Raw genomic sequence first — 22,893 nt, 5'->3', positions numbered from 1 at the left:
ATATGTCTTTAGGATGGTAGAACTGTGACGAGGGTATCAAGTGTTTCAAATCTTGATAGTGAAAACCCTAGATCACATATGGTGGTCATTCTAGAAACGTCCGTAGTCCCAGTATTATTCTGACCAAGAACACAGATAATACGGTAAGGCTATCATAGTGTTAAGCGACCCTGTCATAAGGCAGTGACTGATCTCACTTGTCAAGGTTGTTTTCCGACAACCTAGTGCAACGCATGGATGCTTGCTAGAGGCAAGTTCACTAGACAGACCCACCAGAGGATTCCATATGGATGATAACCCCAGTGTCTATGGAATAAATCCTCTAACGGATGGTGATGCATGTGATCCTTAGACTTGAGATCACCGGAACGCCTTGTGCACCAATTGGTGTAGTTTGACACTAGCCCAACGTAGTTCTATTCAGAGCTATCAATACGGTAGTGATTGGCTACATTGAGAAGTGTATTGAGACTATGGTGGATTGACAAAGGATTCATCACTCCTGGGTATGGGAGAAGTTATTTCACTAGGTAATTTAGTAAATGGCAATGACACTAAATCTGTAGCCACAGTGGGATTGAGTTGATGCTCAATCCAATTTAATATTTCTGTCATTGGTCTAGTAACTGAATACAAACATGTCAAAGATATCGAAGGTTGACACTATTTCTGTACCTCAGTCTCGATGAGATAACAGTTGATGAAAGGATTTGACTACATGGTAACCATACCGTTGACAGACTGTGGTTTTGCTGAATCCAAATCTATCGGGTGGCCATGATGTCTTGCTGATGGGAATGCAAAATATCATATTTACCCCCTTAATGTTTAGTCTTTTATACGTATTTGTTGCCTAAATGTACTCATTATTATTCTATGTTGATTTAGGAAGCAAATGGAGGTGTTAATTGAAAAACGGAATTAATTAGGTGAATTCGGATAGTTTCGCCACTGCTTCGTAATCTGGGCATAATTCACTCATCCGAGATCCGATTGAGATGATTCAAAATGCTGTGGAACGCTAAGAAAGAGATCTACAACTTTTATGTTTTGAGTTTGGAGAGATACTTGCTGTATCAAGGTTGTAATCGAGCTTGAAGTTGACGCATCTGCACTGGACGTTCTGGAACATTCTGCCTTGTCATGCAATTCAAATAGGCAGATTTTTATTGGAAGATTTGAAGACCTATTGCACGAAAATTACAGCTGGAAACACCACTTTCCTATTTTATTAGGACTCTATTTTATTTTATTTCCAATTAATCAGATTAGGATAAGTGTTATTTTAGGATATTAGAATTTGTTTAGGAGATTGAGTAGTTTTTCCAGATTTGAATTGGATTTTAAAAGGGAGATCAGATTAGGTTTTAAGACACACCACGCCTCTCTCTCTTGGCTTCTCTGGAATTTTCTCTCTTTTTGGAGTTTTTGTTTATGGCCATGAGTGGCTGATTTTTGTAACTTGGTCGAAGGAAACGGAGACCTCGGAATCAACCAACTGTGAGATCTAATCTATTTTATTTTAGTGTTCAATTTTCGTGTTTGAGTATTGAATGTTATTCTGTGCATATCTTCATGATTGATGCATTTAATTACTAGGAGGCCTACTAGTTTATTAATTGTTGCAATCTACTGCTAAGTTAGATATCAAATCCGTAATTGTTTGATCCCTCTAACTTGTGAAGCAATTAGGGTTAATAATTCGCTGCGTCAGGAATTAGTAATCTTAAGAAGAACATTCAACTAAATTAAATACAACCGCTTGTGTTTGTGTTGTTTAGCTTCATCGATTTCTCTAATTCTTAAAGCTGCCACTAGATTAAATCTTGAGCGCTTGTCTAGGGTTGTTTAGTGGTAAGATTAATTAAGATCACTTGTTTCTTGATTAATTACAATTAAGGAGAGATAGGAAAATAGTTCCAACGGTGAATATTCAGGTATGGATTGATTTAATTTTGCATCAATGATCAGTTGTAAGATTTCGATGGTGGATGTTGACAGAGACCAAGTTTCGTTATATTAATTGATTTCGATTCGAATTGTTTTTGTTTTTGTTTTTGCTAAGATTGTTTTCTGTTTGACTCAAAACCCCCCAACCTTATTCACATCATCGAAAATTCGGCTAGACACTCTTCGTGGGATTGACCCTTGCTTACCTTATTTACAGTTCAGTAGTTAGGTTAGGAAGGTTTTTAATCTTGGTTGCCTACGACAACACACCACTTGCTAAGGGCCAATCTTAGTCTGTGTGTAGTGAGATAATTAATTAGTGTTAATCGCGATACTACACACTGCCGATGATGAGAAGCCTACGGGTCACACACTTAGAAGATAATTTAAGAATCAATTTGTGAGAAGGGTATTTTCGTCTTTCAGGACGAAAGGGTATTTTTGTAATTTCACAGTGCAATTAAATTTGCTGAGGTTGTTGCTTGTATTTAATTTTAATATTAAAATTAAATTAGTGAGATTATATTTAAATATATATATCTCTGTATATATTTAAATGAATTATTATTATTAATTAAATGTTAATATATTATTATATATTAATTGATTTTAATTATAATAATAATTAATTAATTAAAATACCATGAGAGGTGTGTTTGGTTGCAAGGGTGAATTAGGGTTGGAGCCCATAGCTATTCCTAAGTGGAATAAGGTTTTAATTGTTGCACTATATAAGTGCAACTTAAAATTAAAACAAAGAGAATTATTCATTCAATTCAAACCCTAGCCACCCTCTCTCTCTCTCTCTCTCTCTCTCTCTCAAGAAGAAAACTTTTCTTATTCTTCTTTCTTGATTCTTGAAGCCGTTGATTGTTCTAGCAAAATAATCAAGGTTCTGCGGATTATCTTCGTGTGGACTTCCGTGACTGCGATCCTAATTTGGATTATTAGCAAAAAATTACGTGAACAGTAGATGGTGAACAGTAACCATGAACAGTAGATTGTGAACAGTAACAGTGAACAGTGTTTCTGTCCGAAATCAAAGATATTCGAAGGAGCCTCCAAACGTACGTAAGTATTCTAATCCTTGAATGGATTTACTTTATATAGAATTTTGTTTATAAACATGCAAACGGTATAATCTATATTCGGATCTAAGCAAAGAAAGGTAATTGATTTACCAATTGAATTTTTGTTTTCCATTGTGTATGGTAGATCAATTACTTACAAAGTCAACCTTAATTGCCATGTCAAAATGTCCAATCAACACACCAAAATTGTCATGTCAGCGATTTTTTACGGAAAAAATGTCATGTCATCAATATTTAACGTCGTAGGAAAAAATATGAAAGTTTGGTACCTTCAATAGAAAAAACTTAAAGTTCAATATCTTCAATAGAAATAATTGATAGTTTGCTATCTTCGACAGGAAACAAAAATAGTTTGATACCTTTAATAGTAAAAAAGTGATAGTTCGATACCTTCTGATATAATTAAGCCTATGATATATATTAATAATATGAAAATGTACAAATTTAGACAAGTCATGGCCCAAATATATAATTGTACAATAATGATATAATTTTGTAGTTGATTATTGATAAGTTTGAATACAAAGGAACATATATTTAATTTTTTTTAAAGAAATGATATTATGTTATTGTGATTCTATTTATACATTTATATAATTACCTAATATATATGTAAATGTTAATATATATGTTATATATATTCTTGCAAATGAAAAATTTGGGTGCAAAAATAAATAGAGTAAAAGAAAAACCATAATCATACAATCCCCGAATTCCCCACGGGTCGAGCTCAGGGATTCCCCTACATCCTCGTCTCAAGGACGGCTAGGTTCGGGGAATCCCCTTGGGCACTCGGGCCAAGCTCGGAGACAAGGATCCCCGACCCAACCCATGCCCATCCCTAGATCTAGAGCTGGCGATGGGTCATGCCAGCCCACGTATTGGCAAGGCCCACCTAAAAAAAAGTACAGCACGACAAGGCTCACGATCATGTAGGTTGTGTTGTGGACCTTAAAAAAAGCATGTGGGCTAGCACAGCACGGCTCGCTAAAAAAAATATATCATACATTGTCATTAATTTCTTTGAATATTTGTAAACTATAATCAAAGTTGAAATAATTGTATTGTATTTGTATACTTGTAATTCTTATGAAGATGTAATTGTTAATGTTAATTTTTAATCCTAATTTTTAAGTTTGTATTTGTAATTTATTATTATAACTTATAAGTAATAAAAAGTGTTAAAATTCAATTAATATTTCAATGTCTCATTATTTTATTATATTTCACAGTGATTATATATTTTTTTAATTAATGCTAATATAAAATATCACTAAATATAACATATAAAATATTTTTATAACAATTATTAATAATAAATCAAAATTATCAAAATTTATAAATATTAAAAAAATTGTAGCTCGACCCACAAAGCACACAGACTAGCCCATGTGCTAGGCCCACGACATGACACACTATATAACAGGTCGTGCCGTGGGCCTTTAGATTTGGTGGATCGACATGACACAATAAGGCAAAAATTTATGCGGGCGTTAGCATGGCACAACCCATGACACAACGGGCCTTGAATTTTTAAGCACAGCACGGCCCAACGCCGGCTCTACTTAGATCCACTTCATTTCTGCAGTTAAGTATTTACCTAATTATATAACAAATAAATTCACACATGCAGCTCCATTATGTAACCCAAAAAACAGCACTTAGTGAGAATTGATAATCACTTGTCAACCTAGATAAATTCAGCACCTTTCCCACCTTTCTTTCTTTCCTGTAACTAACCTTTTTCTCGTTTGCTCACTTAATTTTTTTTTTTTCTTTTTTTTTTTTTCTTGAAAATGATGAAATTAGAAATATATTTCCCCTTTTGCGGCTGTCAGTCATGGACATGGGAAGGATGAATGCAGAGAGCAGATGCAAGTACAACAGGAGACAGATCCTCAGGCAAAATTTATTCTCCATTGAAATGAATACCGCAACATAGCAACTGAAGTTCTAGGTTGAGACCATGACCTGTCAACAATTTTGCTTAGTTTCTATCTTTCCATTTCAATTGTGCTACATCCAGCTTCCTTCATCATCTTAGCACCCTTGTTTCTGATCGACATAATACCACCAACTTGTTTATTAGTCCACTCTTCTTTTTTTTCCTGTATCATTGTTTGATCAGGCAACATTCCAGCAATGGCATAAGTACTAGAGACCAGGATTGAATTAGTGGGGTGTTCATCATTAATCTCCAGCAAGACACATTCTCCCAATTTAACGTTTCCATAGACCCGACAAGCTGACAGCAATGCACGCCATGCAGTGGCATCAACCTTAATCGGCAAGCTTTTAATTAGATTATACGCTTCCTCTAGTAACCCTGCGCGACCTAGAAGATCAACTAAACATCCATAATGTTCAATTTTTGGTGCAATACCATATTCCACAACCATTTTCTCAAAACAATTCATTCCTTCTATAACTAGACCTCCATGGCTACAAGAGCTTATAACAGCCAAGAAAGTAACTTCATTAGGTCTGAATCCTTCATCTGCCATCTTATAGAAGAGATTAACAGCATCCCTTGCCTGGCCATGAACCCCATAACCAAAAATCATCGTTGTCCAACATTTCACATCTTTGTTCTTCATCCTCCGAAAAATATTAATAGCCTTATCTAATACCCCGCATTTGGCATACATATCAATCAAAGCTGTCCCGAGATTCACATCCAACACCAAAACCTCCTCTTCTACATAATCATAAATGCATTGGCCTAAACTCAAAGATCCAGAGACAGCACAGGCTGATAACAATCCAACCAATGAAGATGAATTAGCCTTCACTTGTGCAAGTTTCATTAGCCGTAATAGAGCTATGGATCCCTCTAGCAACCCAACTTTTGCATACTTATCGATCATACAGTTCCACAAAATAACATCCTTTTCCCTAACCTCATCAAAAATCCTACGACCTGAATCAATATCTCCAAGTTTTGCATAAAAATCAATCAAAGCAGTAACCACATTCAAATCTAAATTAAAGCTAAACTTGATGCAAAGCGCGTGAAGAGACTCTCCTCCACATAAATATCCTAAGTCACCAACAGCACACAAAATATTTAACATAGTACTGGAACTAACCCTCAACTCTCTCCTACAAATTTGCCTAAATAAATCCACCACTGCTGTAGGTTGAGAGACATTAAAATAGCCACCCATCAAAGTGTTCCACGTGACCAAATCATTTTTTTTAGGAAATTCATCAAGCAACTTGTGGGCATCACCAATTTTCCCAGAAACGCAATAAAAATGCAAAAGGGTATTCTTAACATTTATAAACAACATATACCCAGATTTCAAGACAAGCCCATGAATCATCAGGCCGATCATAATAGCCAATTCACGAGCACAAGCTTTGAGAGTTGCAATGTAAGAGAACTGGTCAAGCACAAGACTTTGAGCCCTCAAGTTATTGAAAACAGTAAAAGCCTGCTTTGGGTCATCACTGCTTGAATATCCTCGGAGCATGGTGTTAAACATGAAAAGATTTGGGTTCTGAATGTGCTTAAAGATGGAGGCTGCATATTCTATGTTTTGTACGGAAGATGCAAGAAGCTTACTCAAAGTGAAGGGGTTTCGGTCAAGTCCAGTCTTGAGCATATAGCCATGAATTTGAGAGATTTCAGTAATTTGTTGGGCTGATTTCAATAAAGAAATGAGGTTTTCAGAGTCTAAGTCGAGATTTTTGGGCCAAATTCTCAAGCTTTTGCTCAGGCGTAAGCTGGCGTTGGCTAAGTTCATAGGCCAGAGTCGAGGGCTTTTTGCGGCAAATTTTCTATCGCAATTTTGTGTCGGCCTTCAACAAATAGCAAGGTCTCGTTTAGGGATTTTTTTTATTATTATCATTTATTTATTTATTTCAAAGAATGAACTCTTAGATAATTTTTTGCATTTCTGAATTCTGAATGCACTTTTTTTTACGAAAATAATGTTTTTCAAAATGAAATTAGAAACGGAATATTTTAATTTAAAATAGAAAACCAAAACTAAAAGTGATATTTTACATGACCAAGTATTGGCCAAACTCATATATTTACCAAATATGTCCGAACAAGCGAAAAACTCATTATCTTTTTATTTATACAATCTTAAGAGCATCTCCAATAGCGTTTCTTTTTAAAATAAAGAGTATTTTTTATATAAATAAAGAATATTTTTATTAATTTTTAAATATAAAGAATAAATTTTTTATTCAAATTCAATAAACTTTTTAAATTTTAAAAAGGAGAATATGTTTTCTCAATAAAAAAACTTAATAAGAGAGATAAATAATAAATAAAATACATAGAAATTTATAATTTATTATTTAAAATTAAAACAAAAAGTTAAATTTGACTTTCTAGATGTGGAGAGTCAAATTCACTCTTTAATTTATATTTAAAGAATAAAGAGTCTAGACTCTTATTTTTATGAATAAACTCTTTATAATAAAGAGTTTAAGTCATATAAAAAGTCATTTGGAGATATTCTAAACTCTTTATTATAAAGAGTTTATCCATCGAAACAAGAGTTCAAACTCACTCTTTAATTTATATTTAAAGAATAAATTATAAATTTATATGCATTTTATTTATAATTTATCTCTCCTATTAAGTTTCATTCTTGAAAAAACATATTCTCTCTCCTAAAATTTAAAGAGTCTTGGATTTGAATAAAAATTTTGTTCTTTATATTTAAAAATCAATAAAAATACTCTTTGTTTATACAGTATAAAAGATGCTCTTTAAAATAAAAAGTATTATTAGATATGCTCTAAGAGCATCTCCAAATGACTCTTTATATGACCCAAACTTTATATTATAAAGAGTCTATCCATAAAAACAAGAGTCCAACATACTCTTTATCTTTAAAAAATAAATTAGAGAGTGAGTTTAGCTCTCCATATTTAGAGAGTCAAATTTCACTCTCTATCCTAATTTTAATTAATAAACTACAAATTCCTATGTATTTTATTTATTAATTCTCTCTCCCATTAAGTCTTTTTCTTAAAAATAAAGAACATCTTCATTAAATTTAAAGAGTCTATTGGATTTGAATAAAAATTTTGTTCTTTATATTTAAAAATTAATGAAGATACTCTTTATTTATATGAAAAATGTTCTTCAAAATAAAAAGCACCATAAGAGCATCTCCAAATGACTCTTTATATGACCCTAACTCTTTATTATAAAGAGTCTATTAAAAAAAACAAGAATCCAACATACTCTTTATTTTTAAAATATAAATTAGAGAGTGAGTTTGACTCTCCATATTTAGAGAGTCAAATTTCACTCTTCATTCTAATTTTAATTAATAAATTACAAGTTCCTATATATTTTCTTTATTAATTTTCTCACCCATTAAGTCTCTTTCTTAAAAATAAAGAGCATCTTCATTAAATTTAAAGTGTCTATTAAATTTAAATAAAAATTATATTCTTTATATTTAAAAATTAATAAAAATACTCTTTATTTATACAAAAGATACTCTTCAAAATAAATATCATCATTGAAAATGCCCTAAGTTCTCTCAGCACCATGTAAGTTTTCAGCAAGATCTTAAATTCATTTCAATAAGATCTCTACTATTGTTATAAGTGTCTGTATGTCACTAAACGATTTAGTGTATGTGTTTGCAGGTTATTGGTTTGGTCTATTTGAGGTTATTGGTTTGGTCTATTTGAGTATTTAGTTTAATAAGATATATTAACGCATTTCATTGTCATTCCAAAAGTTTCAACCAAAACGTTTCTTGATTAATCCATTCTCTGTCTCATCTATCAAAATAAACTCACCCAATTTAATGAGAGATATTAATGCATTGCCATTCCAAAAGTTTTTCTTGATTAAGCGATTCTCTGTCTCATCTATCAATTTAAACTCACCCAATCGATTAAACACGTATCCACTGCGTCATTAACAAGAGTCGATTATACGTGTCCACTGCTTCACCCAAATGTATCCGTCGCTTACTCGGTGCCGATCCCACCGGCCGTCGTTAACTTCGGTGACAGAGTGATTGGCGCCGGTGAAGAGTCGATTCATTCTGTTCGAACTCTGATTTCGGTGCTTGATGCTTATCGTAATCTCTTCGGCTTGCCTTGGTAAAGCTATATCCGAAATTTGTCACAAAGCGCTATAAAATTGTAAACTTTATGACTAAGTTTAGTTTTGTAGATATTTAAATTCATAGCTCTATAAAAGACGAGATGTTTGTGTTTTGGTTGTATCATATTTTCTTCTCTTTTCCCGGGATTTTTTTTTTTTTAATAGCTTAGAAGAGATATTTCCTCATTTCAATGATTCAGAAGATTTTTATTTTTAACTTGGGTAAAGTTGAAATAAATCGCAGCATCATTAATCTTGAATTCCAGCAGATGCTTCTTTCTTAAAAGTTGTTTTTTTTTTTTTTAATTTAATTATGCGAAAATTTTATGTTTATTTAAGTCATTTTTTTTTTGTCGATGGAGAGAAACGGAGACGACGATAATATCGTAGAAAATGAATTAGGTGATTGTGAAGCACCCATTTTGAATTCAAGCGTTTTCTTGGATCATGTTGGAGAAGCACTTCATCTTTTTGCAACTTAATTGACTGGTGGTATTTTTTGTTCTTTTGGTCAATAGGTTGGATGTGTATATATATATATATATGATTACCTTATGAAGGCATTTCAAGCTGAAGGGAAAGTATTTACAGATCCTATAGGTAGGATTACTGAAAAGAAATGCAAAGGAGGATAGATTTTTATCTATTCATGTCTCATTCATCTTTTTGCAACTTAATTGATGTTGTGTTTTCTGTTTGCATGACCTCCAGCTATTGATGCACCCGGTGGCTTTTTATTTGAATGGTGGTCAGTCTTTTGGGATATATTTATTGCTAGAACAAATGAGAAGCACTCTGACGCTGCTGCATCCTACATTGAGGTGGCTTTGTGAGATTTTGGGTTGAGTTTTTCTCCTTTCTTTGGGCTTAACTTCCAGAAATATCCCTCTCTTGCCTGTCTTTGGTTTCGTGATTTGACCTAATTGTTGTGGTTGGTCCCTCCATGCTAAATCAGAATGAATTACAATAATGGCAATCTGGAAAGTGGAATTTGATTCTATTTCTATAAAAGAAAACTCAGGATTCAGTGCCTACCTCTAACTAATGGTATTTAGCACTTTATATTTAATTAATGTGAAGCAAACTGATTGGAATATAGGCATATAAAATCTCTAATATAATGTAGTGTGTTGTTTGGTTCCATAATATGGAAAAGTTTTATCTGAACTGAATTGAACAATTGCATTGGCTGTAGTTTTGTGCAGCTTATATCTCCAGGTTTTCGATAACAAAATCTCTCTTTTTTAAACTCTGCATTTCCTCATCTGAACAGTGGGCTTCTATCAACTTAAGATTTTACATCATACATTATATACCATATGAAGCATTTATACTTTCAGTTATTTTGTAAAATTTTAAGACTGAATTTTTTACTGGTGGTATTTTTTGTTCTTTTGGTCAATAGGTTAGATGTGTATATATATGATTACCTTATGAAGAGAAAATTGCATGCTTCTGCAAAGGCATTTGATAGAACCCCCATCACGAAGGTTTACCAACACAGAGGGTACAAGGGTAAAAGGCCATTAACTGAATTGAAGAGGCATGCGTTAGTGGAGGATGGCTTGAGGCATGTGGCGTGTGAAGAACCAATTAGTTAGAAGGGAATAATTCTGTTAGCTGATTTATGTATAAAAAGGGAGAGCCATTTGTTAAAAAGGCATATTATTATCAATAGTGAATCAGGGAGGTCCCTCCTCGAACTGTTGGGACTATCTGTTGCTCATTTTTCATTTCATTGTAGTGGAACACTGCTCTGTAAACTGTCTTTTATTTCTTAATCAATATCAAATAGAATCAACCCAGTTTTACATTGGATATAATTCTAGTGTTTGGTTCTGTCTTTTTCGCTTACTGTGTTGCGTGGTTGAGTGATTGTCCTGGGGTTCGATCAATTAGTATCAGAGCCTTGTGTGGGTAATGAATAAATCGAGAATGGAACAGAAGGTTGAGGGATTGGAGAAGGAAATGGGTAATATGGAGAAGGAGCTAGGAGGGATGAAGGAAGAGTTAGGAAGCATCAAGGGATATCTCCTTGAGCTGCGGGAATGGATGAGGTTGAAGGAGGAGAAGGAGGCCAATACTAGTTGTGATCGGGGCAAAACAAATATGGGGGAGAGCTCAAATAGCGGTGACAATGGAGGAGTTAATCGGAGTAAAGAAATCGAGAACTGTAAGGAGGAGATGAAGAGTAAAAAATTAGAGTTACTTGTGTTTAATGGGGAGGATCCTTACGGATGGACCTTCAAAGCAGATCGCTATTTCTCAGTTAATCGTTATGTAGAGGGAGAAAAAATAGAAGCTGCTACGATTTGTATGGAGGGGCGTGTACTGAATTGGTATAAGTGGGTTGAATCAAGGGCACCAATCAGTTCATGGGAAGCCTTTAAGGCTGCTGTGGTGGCAAGATTTCATTCATCCTTCAAAGGCTCGGCATATGAAGCACTAGTGGCATTAAAGCAAATTGGAACAGTAACAGAGTTCAGGGAAAATTTTGAAGAACATTCTGCTCCCTTGCACGAGGTAGGGGAAGAATTGTTGATGAGTATTTTTCTCAATGGAATAAAAGAAGAGATCCGGGCCGAATTGCGTTTGGCCCAACCAACCACACCCTGTTCACTCATTGAACAAGCCCATAGAGTAGAGGAGAAGAATTGGGTCTTGGAAAAAAGTAGGCCCAAACCATTTAGAACCCAAACTAATAAAATGGAGCACTACAATCGCGTCACTCCCAACCCGGAAACATGGCCCACAAATGCGTGGAACTCCAGCCCTTTTTCACGAAATTCATACTTCACCCTAAATAGAATAGGTGAACGATGAGAGAGAACCACCGATAAACCTATGCCAGGATTTCGCGGAGAGGGATTCTGGCGTATGACTAATGCCGAGATTTAGAGCAAAAAGGAGCGTGAGCTGTGTTTCAGATGCGACGAAAAGTATAGCCCCACTCATCGGTGTAAAGCGAGGTCACTACAGATTTTGTTAGTCATCGATGAGGACACACCGAAAAAGGAGGAACCCAACTCTGAAGCCGACGATGACGTCAACATAGCAGGTAACCCCTTGGCTTTGTCGATGAACTCTATTGTAGGGATGACGATGGACAAAACTCTGAAGCTCAGGGGGTCGATTGGAGATGAGACAGTAATTGTGTTGGCGGATAGTGGGGCATCCCACAATTTCATTTCAAAGGAATTAGTGCGGAAGCTAGGCCTGGACATTAAGAAGGGAAAACAATTTGGAGTGATGGTAGGGAATGGTTTCACAGTCAGAGGAAAATGGATTTGCAAAAAATTGAGTATAAGGATTCAGGAGGTTGAGTTGACACAATATTTTTTTTCCCCTTTGATTTAGGAGGAGCTGATGTGGTGTTAGGGATATCCTGGTTGAACACGTTGGGGGATGTGTGCTCTAACTGGAAAACCTGACTATGGTGTTCGACAGTAACGGGAAGAAAATTGTGTTGCAAGGTAATCCCTCTTTAGTTAAGACTGTAGTCTCTCTCAAAGTAATGCTTAAGACACTGCAGAGTGAGGGAGTAGGGAATGTGGTAGAATTTTGCTCTATCGAAAGGAAAGGGGAGGAGAAGATTGAACTTATGGAACCAGGAGTTGCTGCCCTACTTAAAGAATTCCACCATTTGTTTGAACAACACCACTGTTTACCCCCCAAGAGACCGACTGACCATGCCATCACTCTCCAAAATCAATCCAAACCCCCTAACCTACGTCCTTACAAATACTCCTATGCCCAAAAGAATGAGATAGAAAGGTTGGTGGGTGAGATGATGGTGTCGGGAATAATCCAACCGAGTACTAGTCCTTTTGCAAGTTCGGTATTGTTGGTTAAGAAAAAAGACGGCAGTTGGCGTTTTTGTATTGATTATCACGTCCTTAACAACATAACCATACCCGACAAATTTCCTATACCTTCCATTGATGAGCTGCTAGATGAGTTGGCAGGTGCTGCAGTCTTTTCTAAACTAGATTTGAAATCTGGATATCACCAGATCAGAGTAAGGACAGAGGATGTGCCGAAATCGCATTCCGGACTCATGAGGGGCACTACGAGTTCCTGGTCATGTCATTCGGGTTGACTAACGCCCCCTTCACTTTCCAAACCCTGATGAATACAATTTTCAGACCAATTTTGAGGAAATTTGTACTGGTATTTTTTGACGACATCTTAATCTACAGCCCCGATCTAGAAGCTCACCTCAATCACCTGAGATATGCCTTCCAAATCCTGACTGAACATGAGCTGGTTGTTAATCACAAAAAGTGTCTATTTGTGCAGTTGAGGTTGGAGTACTTAGGACATTTGATCTCTTCGAAAGGTGTTGAGGCAGATCTTGCCAAAGTTGAGTCAATGTTATCATGGCCCGTTCCACAGAGCATCAAAGGTCTGAGGGGTTTCTTAGGATTGACAGGGTATTACCGCAGATTCGTTAAGGATTATGGGTTGATAGCTCAACCGTTGACTAAACTGCTCCAGAAAGACGTCTTTGGATAGAATGAACAGGCTCAACAAGCCTTTGAAAAACTGAAAGTTGCCATGTCCTCAATTCCCGTGTTGGTTGTTCCCGATTTCAGTCTCCCATTTGAAGTCCACACCGACGCATCTGGCCAAGGGTTGAGAGTTGTCTTAATTCAAAACCAACGTCCCATAACTTTCCTCAGCAAAGCATTTTCCCACCAGTCACGGCAAAAGTCAGTATATGAAAGGGAATTGATGGTCATCGTGTTCGCAGTTCACAAATGGAGCCATTACCTTAGCAGACAAAAGTTCACTATAAAAACGGACCAACGCAGTTTGCAATTCTTGACAGATCAGAGGGTGAAGACTCCTAAACAGTAAAAATGGATTTCTAAGCTTCTAGGTTACTCGTTTGACATCATTTATCAACCTGGTAGCTCAAACGAAGTAACCGATGCCCTATCCCGAAGAGAGGACACATAGTTAGTTACTGTATCAGTTGTTACTTTCTCAGAATTTAAGGATCTTACGGCTGAGGTACAACAAGATGCAAAGCTCCGAACTGTCATCCAAGACCTAATGTTTGATCCCCTGAGCCACCCAAACTACAGTCTCCGTCGTGGCTGTCTTCTTTACAAACACAAGTTAGTGCTTCCAAAATCCTCTAAATTTATTCCTCGGTTATTAGATAAATTCCATAGCAGCCCAGCAGGAGGCCATTCTAGTTTTTTTAGAACATATAAACGAGTGACAAATCTGGTTTATTGGGAGGGCATTAAGAGGGATGTTCAGGCTTTTGTACAGCAGTGCTCAGTCTGTCAATCGAATAAACAGTCAGCCCTTAAGCCAACAGGACTTCTCCAGCCTTTACCCATTCCCACCCAGGTGTTTGAAGACATTAGTATGGACTTTATAGGGGGGCTGCCCAAAGCCAAGGGATAGGACACGATATTGGTAGTTGTGGCTCGGTTAACTAAGTATAGTCACTTCCTTCCCTTATGCCACCCCTACACAGCCAAAGAAGTGGCTGCTCTGTTTGTTTCGGACGTTGTCAAACTGCATGGTTTCCCCAAGTCAATTGTGTCCGACAGAGACCGAGTGTTCATCATTCAATTTTGGCAAGAATTGTTTAAGGCAGCAAGTACCAAGCCGAAATTTAGTTCAATGTATCATCCTCAAACCGACGGCCAAACGGAGGTAGTCAACCGTTGTTTAGAAGCCTATCTCCGTTGCTTTTGTAGCAACCAACCTAAACACTGGCCAATGTGGTTAGCCTGGGCTGAATTCTGGTATAATTTGACCTATCACAGTGCAGCCAAGATAACACCCTTCAAAGCACTATATGGCCGCGACCCACCCACTCTTCTTCGCTTCACCGACTGCCCATCACTGGTTGAAGAGGTGAATCAACAGATGGCTGATCGTAACTCCATCTTGGACACGCTGAAGCACAACTTGAGTGTTGCCCAAGCCCATATGAATGAGACATGAATAGATAAAAATCTATCCTCCTTTGCATTTCTTTTCAGTAATCCTACCTACAGGATCTGTAGATACTTTCCCTTCAGCTTGAAATGCTGATAGAACCTAGGACAATCACTCAACCACGCAACATAGTAAGTGAAAAAGACACAGCCAAACACTAGAATTATATCCAATGCAAAACTGGGTTGATTTTTAATATTTAGTTTATTTTTTTCTTGCTTTTTGCTAAGCTCCCTATGATCCAGTTTTGATCAAAGCCTGGGAACATTGGGATGATCAACATGTTTCTGAAAATGATCATCCTAGAGCATTTCCAAAAAATCAGGTTGCTTTAGATATCATTGATCAAAAGAAAAGATTATGTTTCCTGTTCAGTTTACATTTTAAGCCCTTTATTATTATTATTTTATTAACTCTATGTCATCACTTTGCATTCAGTGCTATGTTGTGTTTGTTTTACAACATTGAGGTAAGGATCTTGAAAGCTTTGTGCTCCTGAATTTTGATGAAGCACGGAGTCTATTAGTTCAGGTAAATAGAGATTTATTTTATTGATATTTTTTGTTGATCTGCGAATCTTTGATCTGCTTCTTAACAAAGTGCCTATTATGTTTTATAGGTTACGGCAGCCCTAGTAGTGGCTGAACTGCAAATGAGTTCATTTACTGTTAAACTTCGATTAAAGCTCTGAGTAAGTTCATTTACTATTAAACTTTGATCAAAGCTGGGTTTCTTGATTCAAAGAAAGTAAGGTCAAGTTTGATTTTTAATATTAAGTTTATTTTGTGTATTTAATAACTTCAGGGTGTATCTGCTTGAATTTATGGGACTGTTCTTATACTTCGTTTGGTCAAACTACCTTAGGGAGTGCAGCAATTTTTGGTCTTTCCTTGGGTGCTGGGAGCTTGATACATTGTGGGAAATCTTACTAACTTTTCTCTCTCTTACTATGATGAAACCAAGTTTTCTGGAGACTCTGGGTATGGATTTTGGATCTGTTTATGGCATGCAGAGAGCATTCAGTGAAGGAGACATAGAGGTCAGACTTAATTTTTGCAATGTTTTTAACCTTTTCTCTTTCCTGTATGTGCTTCTATAATTTACTCTACATGTTCGGGCAGTGGGTTTCCTAAAGCATTTGCATTTTTTGGATTTATTTTTTTACAATTCTTTAAGTCACCTTAGATGGGTAAGCTGGGGAGGGTCTTTTTGCAAGACTTACTTTTCAAACGATTGATATCAAGGTTGTACACTTAGTTCTTTGAGTGAACAATGGTTGACGGCGTATTTTTCTATAAACATTGTAGTATATTAATCATGTCTCCAAAGTAACGACTGATCCAGTTAGACATCAGCAATTTAAAGCCTCTGCCAATGAATTACTTCAAAGCCTCCGCCAATGAATTACTTGAAAGCCAACGCTGAATAGATCATGTAGTCCATGATTGTGGTGTGTCCGTGTCTCATAAGAAGATGAAACTACCACAGCATAGACCTTTCTGTTTAATAGGTTTTTTAATCTTTCGGCCCATGGACAGAGTCGGGTTAAATCTTTTTCCTCTATAAATTCTAGACCACTTATTGACAACATTTACTTCTTATTAGAGGTCTTGCTGTGGGCAACGTGGCTCATTTGTTAGCATCTTCGTATTCTCCTTGCTCATGTGTGTGGCATGACCCACCGAGTATTGGCTTTGCGTAGTAGTCTATGGACTGAAAAATGTTCAGATGTTTCTGGCCAATTCCACAGGATGGGGCTGGGTCATTGATACCGAGTTTTTATGACAGACTCTTGGTAATGGCAATATGAGCTTCATCCACTCTCATCACGAACGGCCTGTGATGATCACCACCTAAGGACCTCAGGGAAAAGCTGTCCAGATACAGAAATAAAAAGACAAAGAGGAACTTTGGCAGAAAAATCAAGGTAAGATTGATTAGTAACACTTATTCTTTTTGCTTTTTCCATAGATTATTGTTCTGATGGCAAAAAACAAACTACAAACTCATAAAATTCTATGTGAACTTTTAGCATGTGTATGCACGTGTCTATTCTTAACTTAGCAACATAGATTCGCGTCACTTATGACAACAGACTCTTATGGAAGACTCCTTACTAAAACTTTTTGTATGTCTTTGTTCAGTATGCTTGCAGGAAGGCTCTTGGAGACAGTCAATGAAATAGCTAGGTCTGATTAAGTGTAATGCAAAGAATGAGTAGTAGTGAAGCTTGGCAAAGAGAATTAGTGGAAAGCCTAAAGAGGTAATGCTAAATAAACAAGACCCCCCTCCCAACTCCAACAGAAGTAGTCGATCTCTTATTGTCAGAGAAACAGTTTGAAGAGAGGTAGCGGACCTCCTCAGCAATTTAAATTCTTTATGTTTGGTACTTGGTGTAGATTTCAAGCACACCATTTGTAAAATTCACCCCACGATGGATGATTCCAACGCAAAAAAGGATGTAACTAACTCTACGATTCAGAAATTGGCAATGAAAATTTGAAGTTTTCAAGATTCAAGAGGTCAAGATTCAAAGGAGGCAGGAAATTCGTACCGGTGTAATACTGTTTTACAAGTTTATGAAATGGGAATTTGTTGTAAATTTGATGAGGATGACGGAACCTCACTATGAACCTCCATTTTAAAACCGGATCGGACCGGCCGGTCCAACCGGTTGGATCGAGACTCGGGGCCTTCTCTGGGTCTCACTCTTTTTAACTGTTTGAGGTTTAAAATATAACAAACACACCTCTGATTACTACCATTAGTCCCTGAAGGTTTCAAATCTAGCGAACACACCCTCTGGCCAAATGCAAATCGGCAATGACCTCCCTTTTTTCGGCGACCTTCCACCTTCCTTTACTGTCGGAAACCACCTTCTGAGTTCTAACTTTCTCCGGCGCTGTCACGCTTCATCTCCAGTTGCTGCGTGACGTTTCGTCGTCCACCTTCGTCGCGTGATTTTTCTTCCATTTCCCGGCGTCGATTGGCCTTCTCCGGCATTGACAGGCTTCCTCAGCCACCGATCTACCTTCTCCCAAGTTCCCTTGTCGTCGTTTACGAAGATCCAGTCATCTCACCAAAAAAAGCCACCGCGACCAGTGACTTCCACCACCGATTTGCCATTTTCTGGCGATGCCTCTACTTGCTAGCTGCTGATTCGCCCTCCCCATCATACGATCTACCCTCCCTAGTGTGTCGCCGCTGCTCTCCCAATCGATCGCTGATTTGCATTTGGCCAGGGTTGTGTTTACTAGATTTCAAACCTATAGGGTTTGATGGTATTTATCAAGGGTGTTTTTGTTAGATTTTACACCTGTCAAACCATTGGTTCAATCAGCAGTCCAACCGGTTGGACCGGTTGAACTGTGATCCGACCATCAGAGCGGTTGCCCTCTGGTCCGGTTTTTAAAACAATGCTATGAACATTCTTACTTTCCCCCTCTATACTGCCCATTCATTTTTTTTAAAATATAAGCGGTGAATAAAATAATTTCTAAGATTGATATTCACATACTAAACCTTATATTTGTTTTTATTAGACCTCTGTTTAATCATTTTCATACTTTAAAGCAAAATTAAATACTTCCTCTTTGTTTAGGGATAAACCAACTTCATTTTAGCGATGATTTGTTAAAAAACAAATGAAATAGAGTTTATGTAAACCAAGAGTAAATAATATTATTAAGTTTTGTAGGTAATTTCATTAATAAATAAAATTTAGATAATTTTAATGTGTAGGATTTTAATTGGTGTTTGATATTTATAAGTATTAATGACAGATATTAATAAAAATTATATAGTGATATTGTAATATCATTCCAAAGATTTAAATAAAAAAATATAAAGATTTATGTTAGTCTTTTCACATTCACTGAAATAAATAACAATTATATAAAGATATAAAGATTGGTGTTAGTCCCTTCACATTCATCGAAATGTAAACCCATAATATTACCTATGAAAAAAATATGCTTAACAATTCTTATGGTTGAATATAATTATTTTGTTTACAAACTATTTCAAAAATATCCAATAAACATACCCGTGCAACGCACGGGCTTTCCATCTAGTTTAGAGAATAATTCTATTCAAATGAACCCATTTAACATGATTTTATTACTTATCCAGATAAATACATCCAATTAATTATGTATATTTTCTTCATATTTACTAGTACCAAAATCCAGAAGCCATAGTATAATTTGAACTGGCAAAGCATATATAGTTTAAATTGCATGCAAGTTAGTACTCGAATACTTTTATGGTTTGAGAAAGATACAAGGAAATGAATGGCTATAACAAAACTTATGTGCTTCTCTTCTCTCCATAGGAAGGAGAAAAACGCCATTCCCTTGTTGAATTCTAACGAGATAATGAGTATACAGTAAAGGCAACACAAACACACACTTCTTCATGAAAAGGCACCCAGGAAAAATAATACCCAGCTAGCTACCAACTTATAACAGAAATTGAATTCGATAACTACTCTCACTATCAACTGAAGCATTAATTTGGTTTTAAGTTATAAAACAGTGAGAAAATAATACGCAGTTTATAGTCCGGTCTTTCAGAGAGAATTCACACACATCTTCTAGTCTTCAAGTTATTCAAATTTTTATTGTTTACAAAAAGGTGCATTATACATAGATAAAGCCTGATTCCATGCTTTTGCCAGATGATGTAGCTATCAACGTCTATACAGCAATATAATAACTAAACGGAAAACTAAAATAATAATAATAACAAATCTGAGTATGCGGGAAATGAACTATCTTCCTCTCAAGGGAGTAAGTCTGTTGTTAATTAGCTTCTCCTCCTTGAATGGTTGAGTTGATGGATCAGATAGACTTGGTAACCTCGAAACACTACCCTTTCCTTTCCTGGCATTCGGTCCTATCTCCTCTATCATGTATTTCCACCCATCTATCGGTCTCCTCCGACTAAATATGTGAGTCTTAATAAAACTAGCTATCTGCACCACCAAATTCAATAACCAAGCATAAGAAAGAGAACCAGTGGCAAAATCGAAGATAAAGAACTTGTATGACAGGAAAAAAAAGTTAGTAATACTATAATTACATTTCAACATGTGCAAATTAAGTCTGCAGGGATGTTGAGCGTCATGAAAAGACAATTAACAAAACAATATGATTAGTATATAAAGAAAATTCCAGCTCATCTTACCTGGAATTTGCAAAATGCTATTCGGCGGTCAAATTCTTGGAGGAGAATATCTTCTTCTCTTTGTGACATCTCCCACACATTTCCATCATGTTCCTTCGCGGTTGTTTCCCAACCATCAGGCTTGTTTTTGAACTCAGAAGTGTTTGGGATCTTTGCATTATCCAATTCATCATTGGCAGTGTCAAAAATCCTGCATTTATTGAACCATGAGACAGACAAGTCCAACAATAGCCTACCCAAAGTCTCTATGAAATGCTATGAACAAAATGCAATCAACTAATTTCTCATCATCTGAAGAATGAAAATCTTTCTTCTCTGTGTGATTATGCACCTATCAAAATAATTTTCAATGAGTAATAAATAAATAACTGAAAAGCTGGAACCCAAATTATGAAAATAATTGCTGGATTTTACATTCAATCCTAAACTCTGTTGCGCAATCTGAGTTAAATCTGAACTTCCCCTTAGACCAAGCATAGTACTCAAATTATACAAAAATCAATACCTAAACAAAATCCAGATCATTTGCTACCTAAACTAAACTAAGCAAAATGAATAATAACAATAAAGGGAAAAAAAAAAACTCAAATAAATCAAACATACTCGGAGTAGGTATCAAGCAATCTATCAATATCATCTGCACCACCACCCAACTTAGCCTCCTCTTGCTTCTCAATCTCCTTCAACCACAAACCACCATGAATCCTCTGCTTCTTCAATCTGTAATCCTTCTTCATACTCTCCAAACTGTAAAGTTTATCATTTCCATTCCCATCAGCTTTACTCTCCTTTAGTTTAGTCTTGCTCCGCCTCTCGTCCCAATTCTCATTCATGTCCTCCACAAAGGCCTTGGTCTCTGCATCAACATCTGAACCTAAAACAATGTTTTTGGTGTTGGAATCGTTAGAGCCAAAGTTGACATCTGTTTCCCATGGAGCTCTGTTTTTCGGAGATAGGTCTTCTGGGAGCCAAGCTGTTTCCCACGCGTCGTTCCACTCTTCGTCACCATTTTTGGGGGTTTTGAAGGAGAGGGTTTTGATAAAAGTAGTTGGGCTCAAAAGGGGTTTTGTCTTTGTTATTGATGTTAATACTATGCGTTGAAGTCTTTGCATATTTCAACTGGATTGATCGCAGTTTAATCAAAATCTCTGTGTGTAGATGTCGAATAACAAGCGAAAAGTTCCACGGTCGGCTTAAACCCTATTCACGCTCCACAGAGAGAAGTGATATGCCGCCTATGCGCAATATTGATATACATAATCCTAAGGTTTGTCGAAAGCAACGATTAGACCCACTCTTTTTTATACTAAATTATAATGTTGTAACTAGATCTGGCAAAACAGGGTGGGTAGGCCAGGTACGGTTGATTAAGGTACGAGTCTATATATGGGTCGAGATATACAGTCTAAACTAAGACCTGTGCCCTACCCTAGACCTGTTTTATTCTCTTTAGATTTTAGTTCTTTTTTCACCCTAATGTTTTTAATTATAATAGTTACACCCCTAAAATTCTTGCAGTTTAATTTTTTACATTCCACCCCCTAAATCAACTACCCTAAATTCAATTCAATTTATAATATAAACAAATAGGAACCAAATAAACAAATAACACAAAAACAAACAATACATATAATACAAACTACAATACCAACCAAAATAAAAAATACAAAATCACAAATACACAATTACACATAAACAACACAAATAAGTCAATAAACTATAAATACCAACTAAAATAAACAAATACATAATCCATATTCACAAAAAACATTCTTAGGACGCAAATGTTCATCCCACATGGGCGTGATAGAGTCTCTTGATTCCACAGTCTCGAGATTAGTTTAATGGCACATCAAGATCATCATCCGAATCATCATTCACCTCATCATCTACAACAATGATCACTACAAATATTAATAAATGTAAATAATAAAATATATGAAATTTATGTTACATGTTACCTTCAACTCATATCCATATCCCAAGTTCGAGTGCAATCAAGATTCTGCATTTTTTGGTCGAAGTGAGCTTCGATATTTGTTGAGCACTTTACTACCAATACTAAAAGCGGAGGCAACAGATGTTTGGTATTGCCATGATATCACGAGCCATCATGGTAAGTACCGGATAACGATCACGATTGTTCTTCCAATGATCGAGGATATCCAAATTCTGATATTTGACGCGATCAAACTTCATCTCTTCCAAATAAAAATCTATTCGGATTTCTTAGTGGAAATGAAAACACTCTCATAGCTGTCAAATCCTCCATTTAACAGTTAAATGTCAAAAGTTAAAATTAACAATAAACAATACTTTATTTATCATAAGATATAAAAACTAAAAGTATAGTGACTTACAGAAGAATGATCTACACGCCTACTAGAAGTAGAACTACTCCAGAGGAAAACAACTGAAGGTAGGCAGGACTTCTTTACAACATTTACCTCGTAGCTTGAAAAAGCATTTGCAAGTTATTCTTAACAACCTCCAACTTCCGTATGGCAGTATTGAATCATAAACTTTGTTGAAAGCATACTCCACAAACTAAAACTTGAGACGTGGGTCAAGAATAGTTGCAATCATTACACAAAACTATAAGAATCC

At 36.0% G+C, this 22,893-nt stretch overlaps 2 protein-coding genes across 2 annotated transcripts; both read right to left on the bottom strand.

Moving 5' to 3' along the window:
* Positions 1 to 5,035: 5,035 nt before the first annotated feature.
* On the bottom strand, positions 5,036 to 6,833 carry LOC116108954 (pentatricopeptide repeat-containing protein At1g26900, mitochondrial-like). Its single transcript, XM_031395188.1, has one exon. The coding sequence runs from the start codon at positions 6,788 to 6,790 to the stop codon at positions 5,036 to 5,038; it is 1,755 nt and encodes a 584-aa protein (XP_031251048.1). The 5' UTR covers positions 6,791 to 6,833.
* A 12,932-nt stretch (positions 6,834 to 19,765) lies between these two features.
* On the bottom strand, positions 19,766 to 21,490 carry LOC116109040. The gene is made up of 3 exons (XM_031395294.1): positions 20,890 to 21,490; positions 20,287 to 20,476; positions 19,766 to 20,074 (listed from the first exon to the last, which is right to left on the bottom strand). The coding sequence occupies exons 1-3, from the start codon at positions 21,396 to 21,398 to the stop codon at positions 19,871 to 19,873; spliced, it is 903 nt and encodes a 300-aa protein (XP_031251154.1). The 5' UTR covers positions 21,399 to 21,490; the 3' UTR covers positions 19,766 to 19,870.
* Between the last annotated feature and the right edge of the window lie 1,403 nt (positions 21,491 to 22,893).

Source organism: Pistacia vera, unplaced genomic scaffold (assembly GCF_008641045.1).
Source record: "Pistacia vera cultivar Batoury unplaced genomic scaffold, PisVer_v2 Contig570, whole genome shotgun sequence".
Classification (NCBI taxonomy): Eukaryota; Viridiplantae; Streptophyta; class Magnoliopsida; order Sapindales; family Anacardiaceae; genus Pistacia; species Pistacia vera.
Note: the sequence above shows the minus strand (reverse complement) of the source record. Positions and strands in the feature narration are given on the sequence as shown.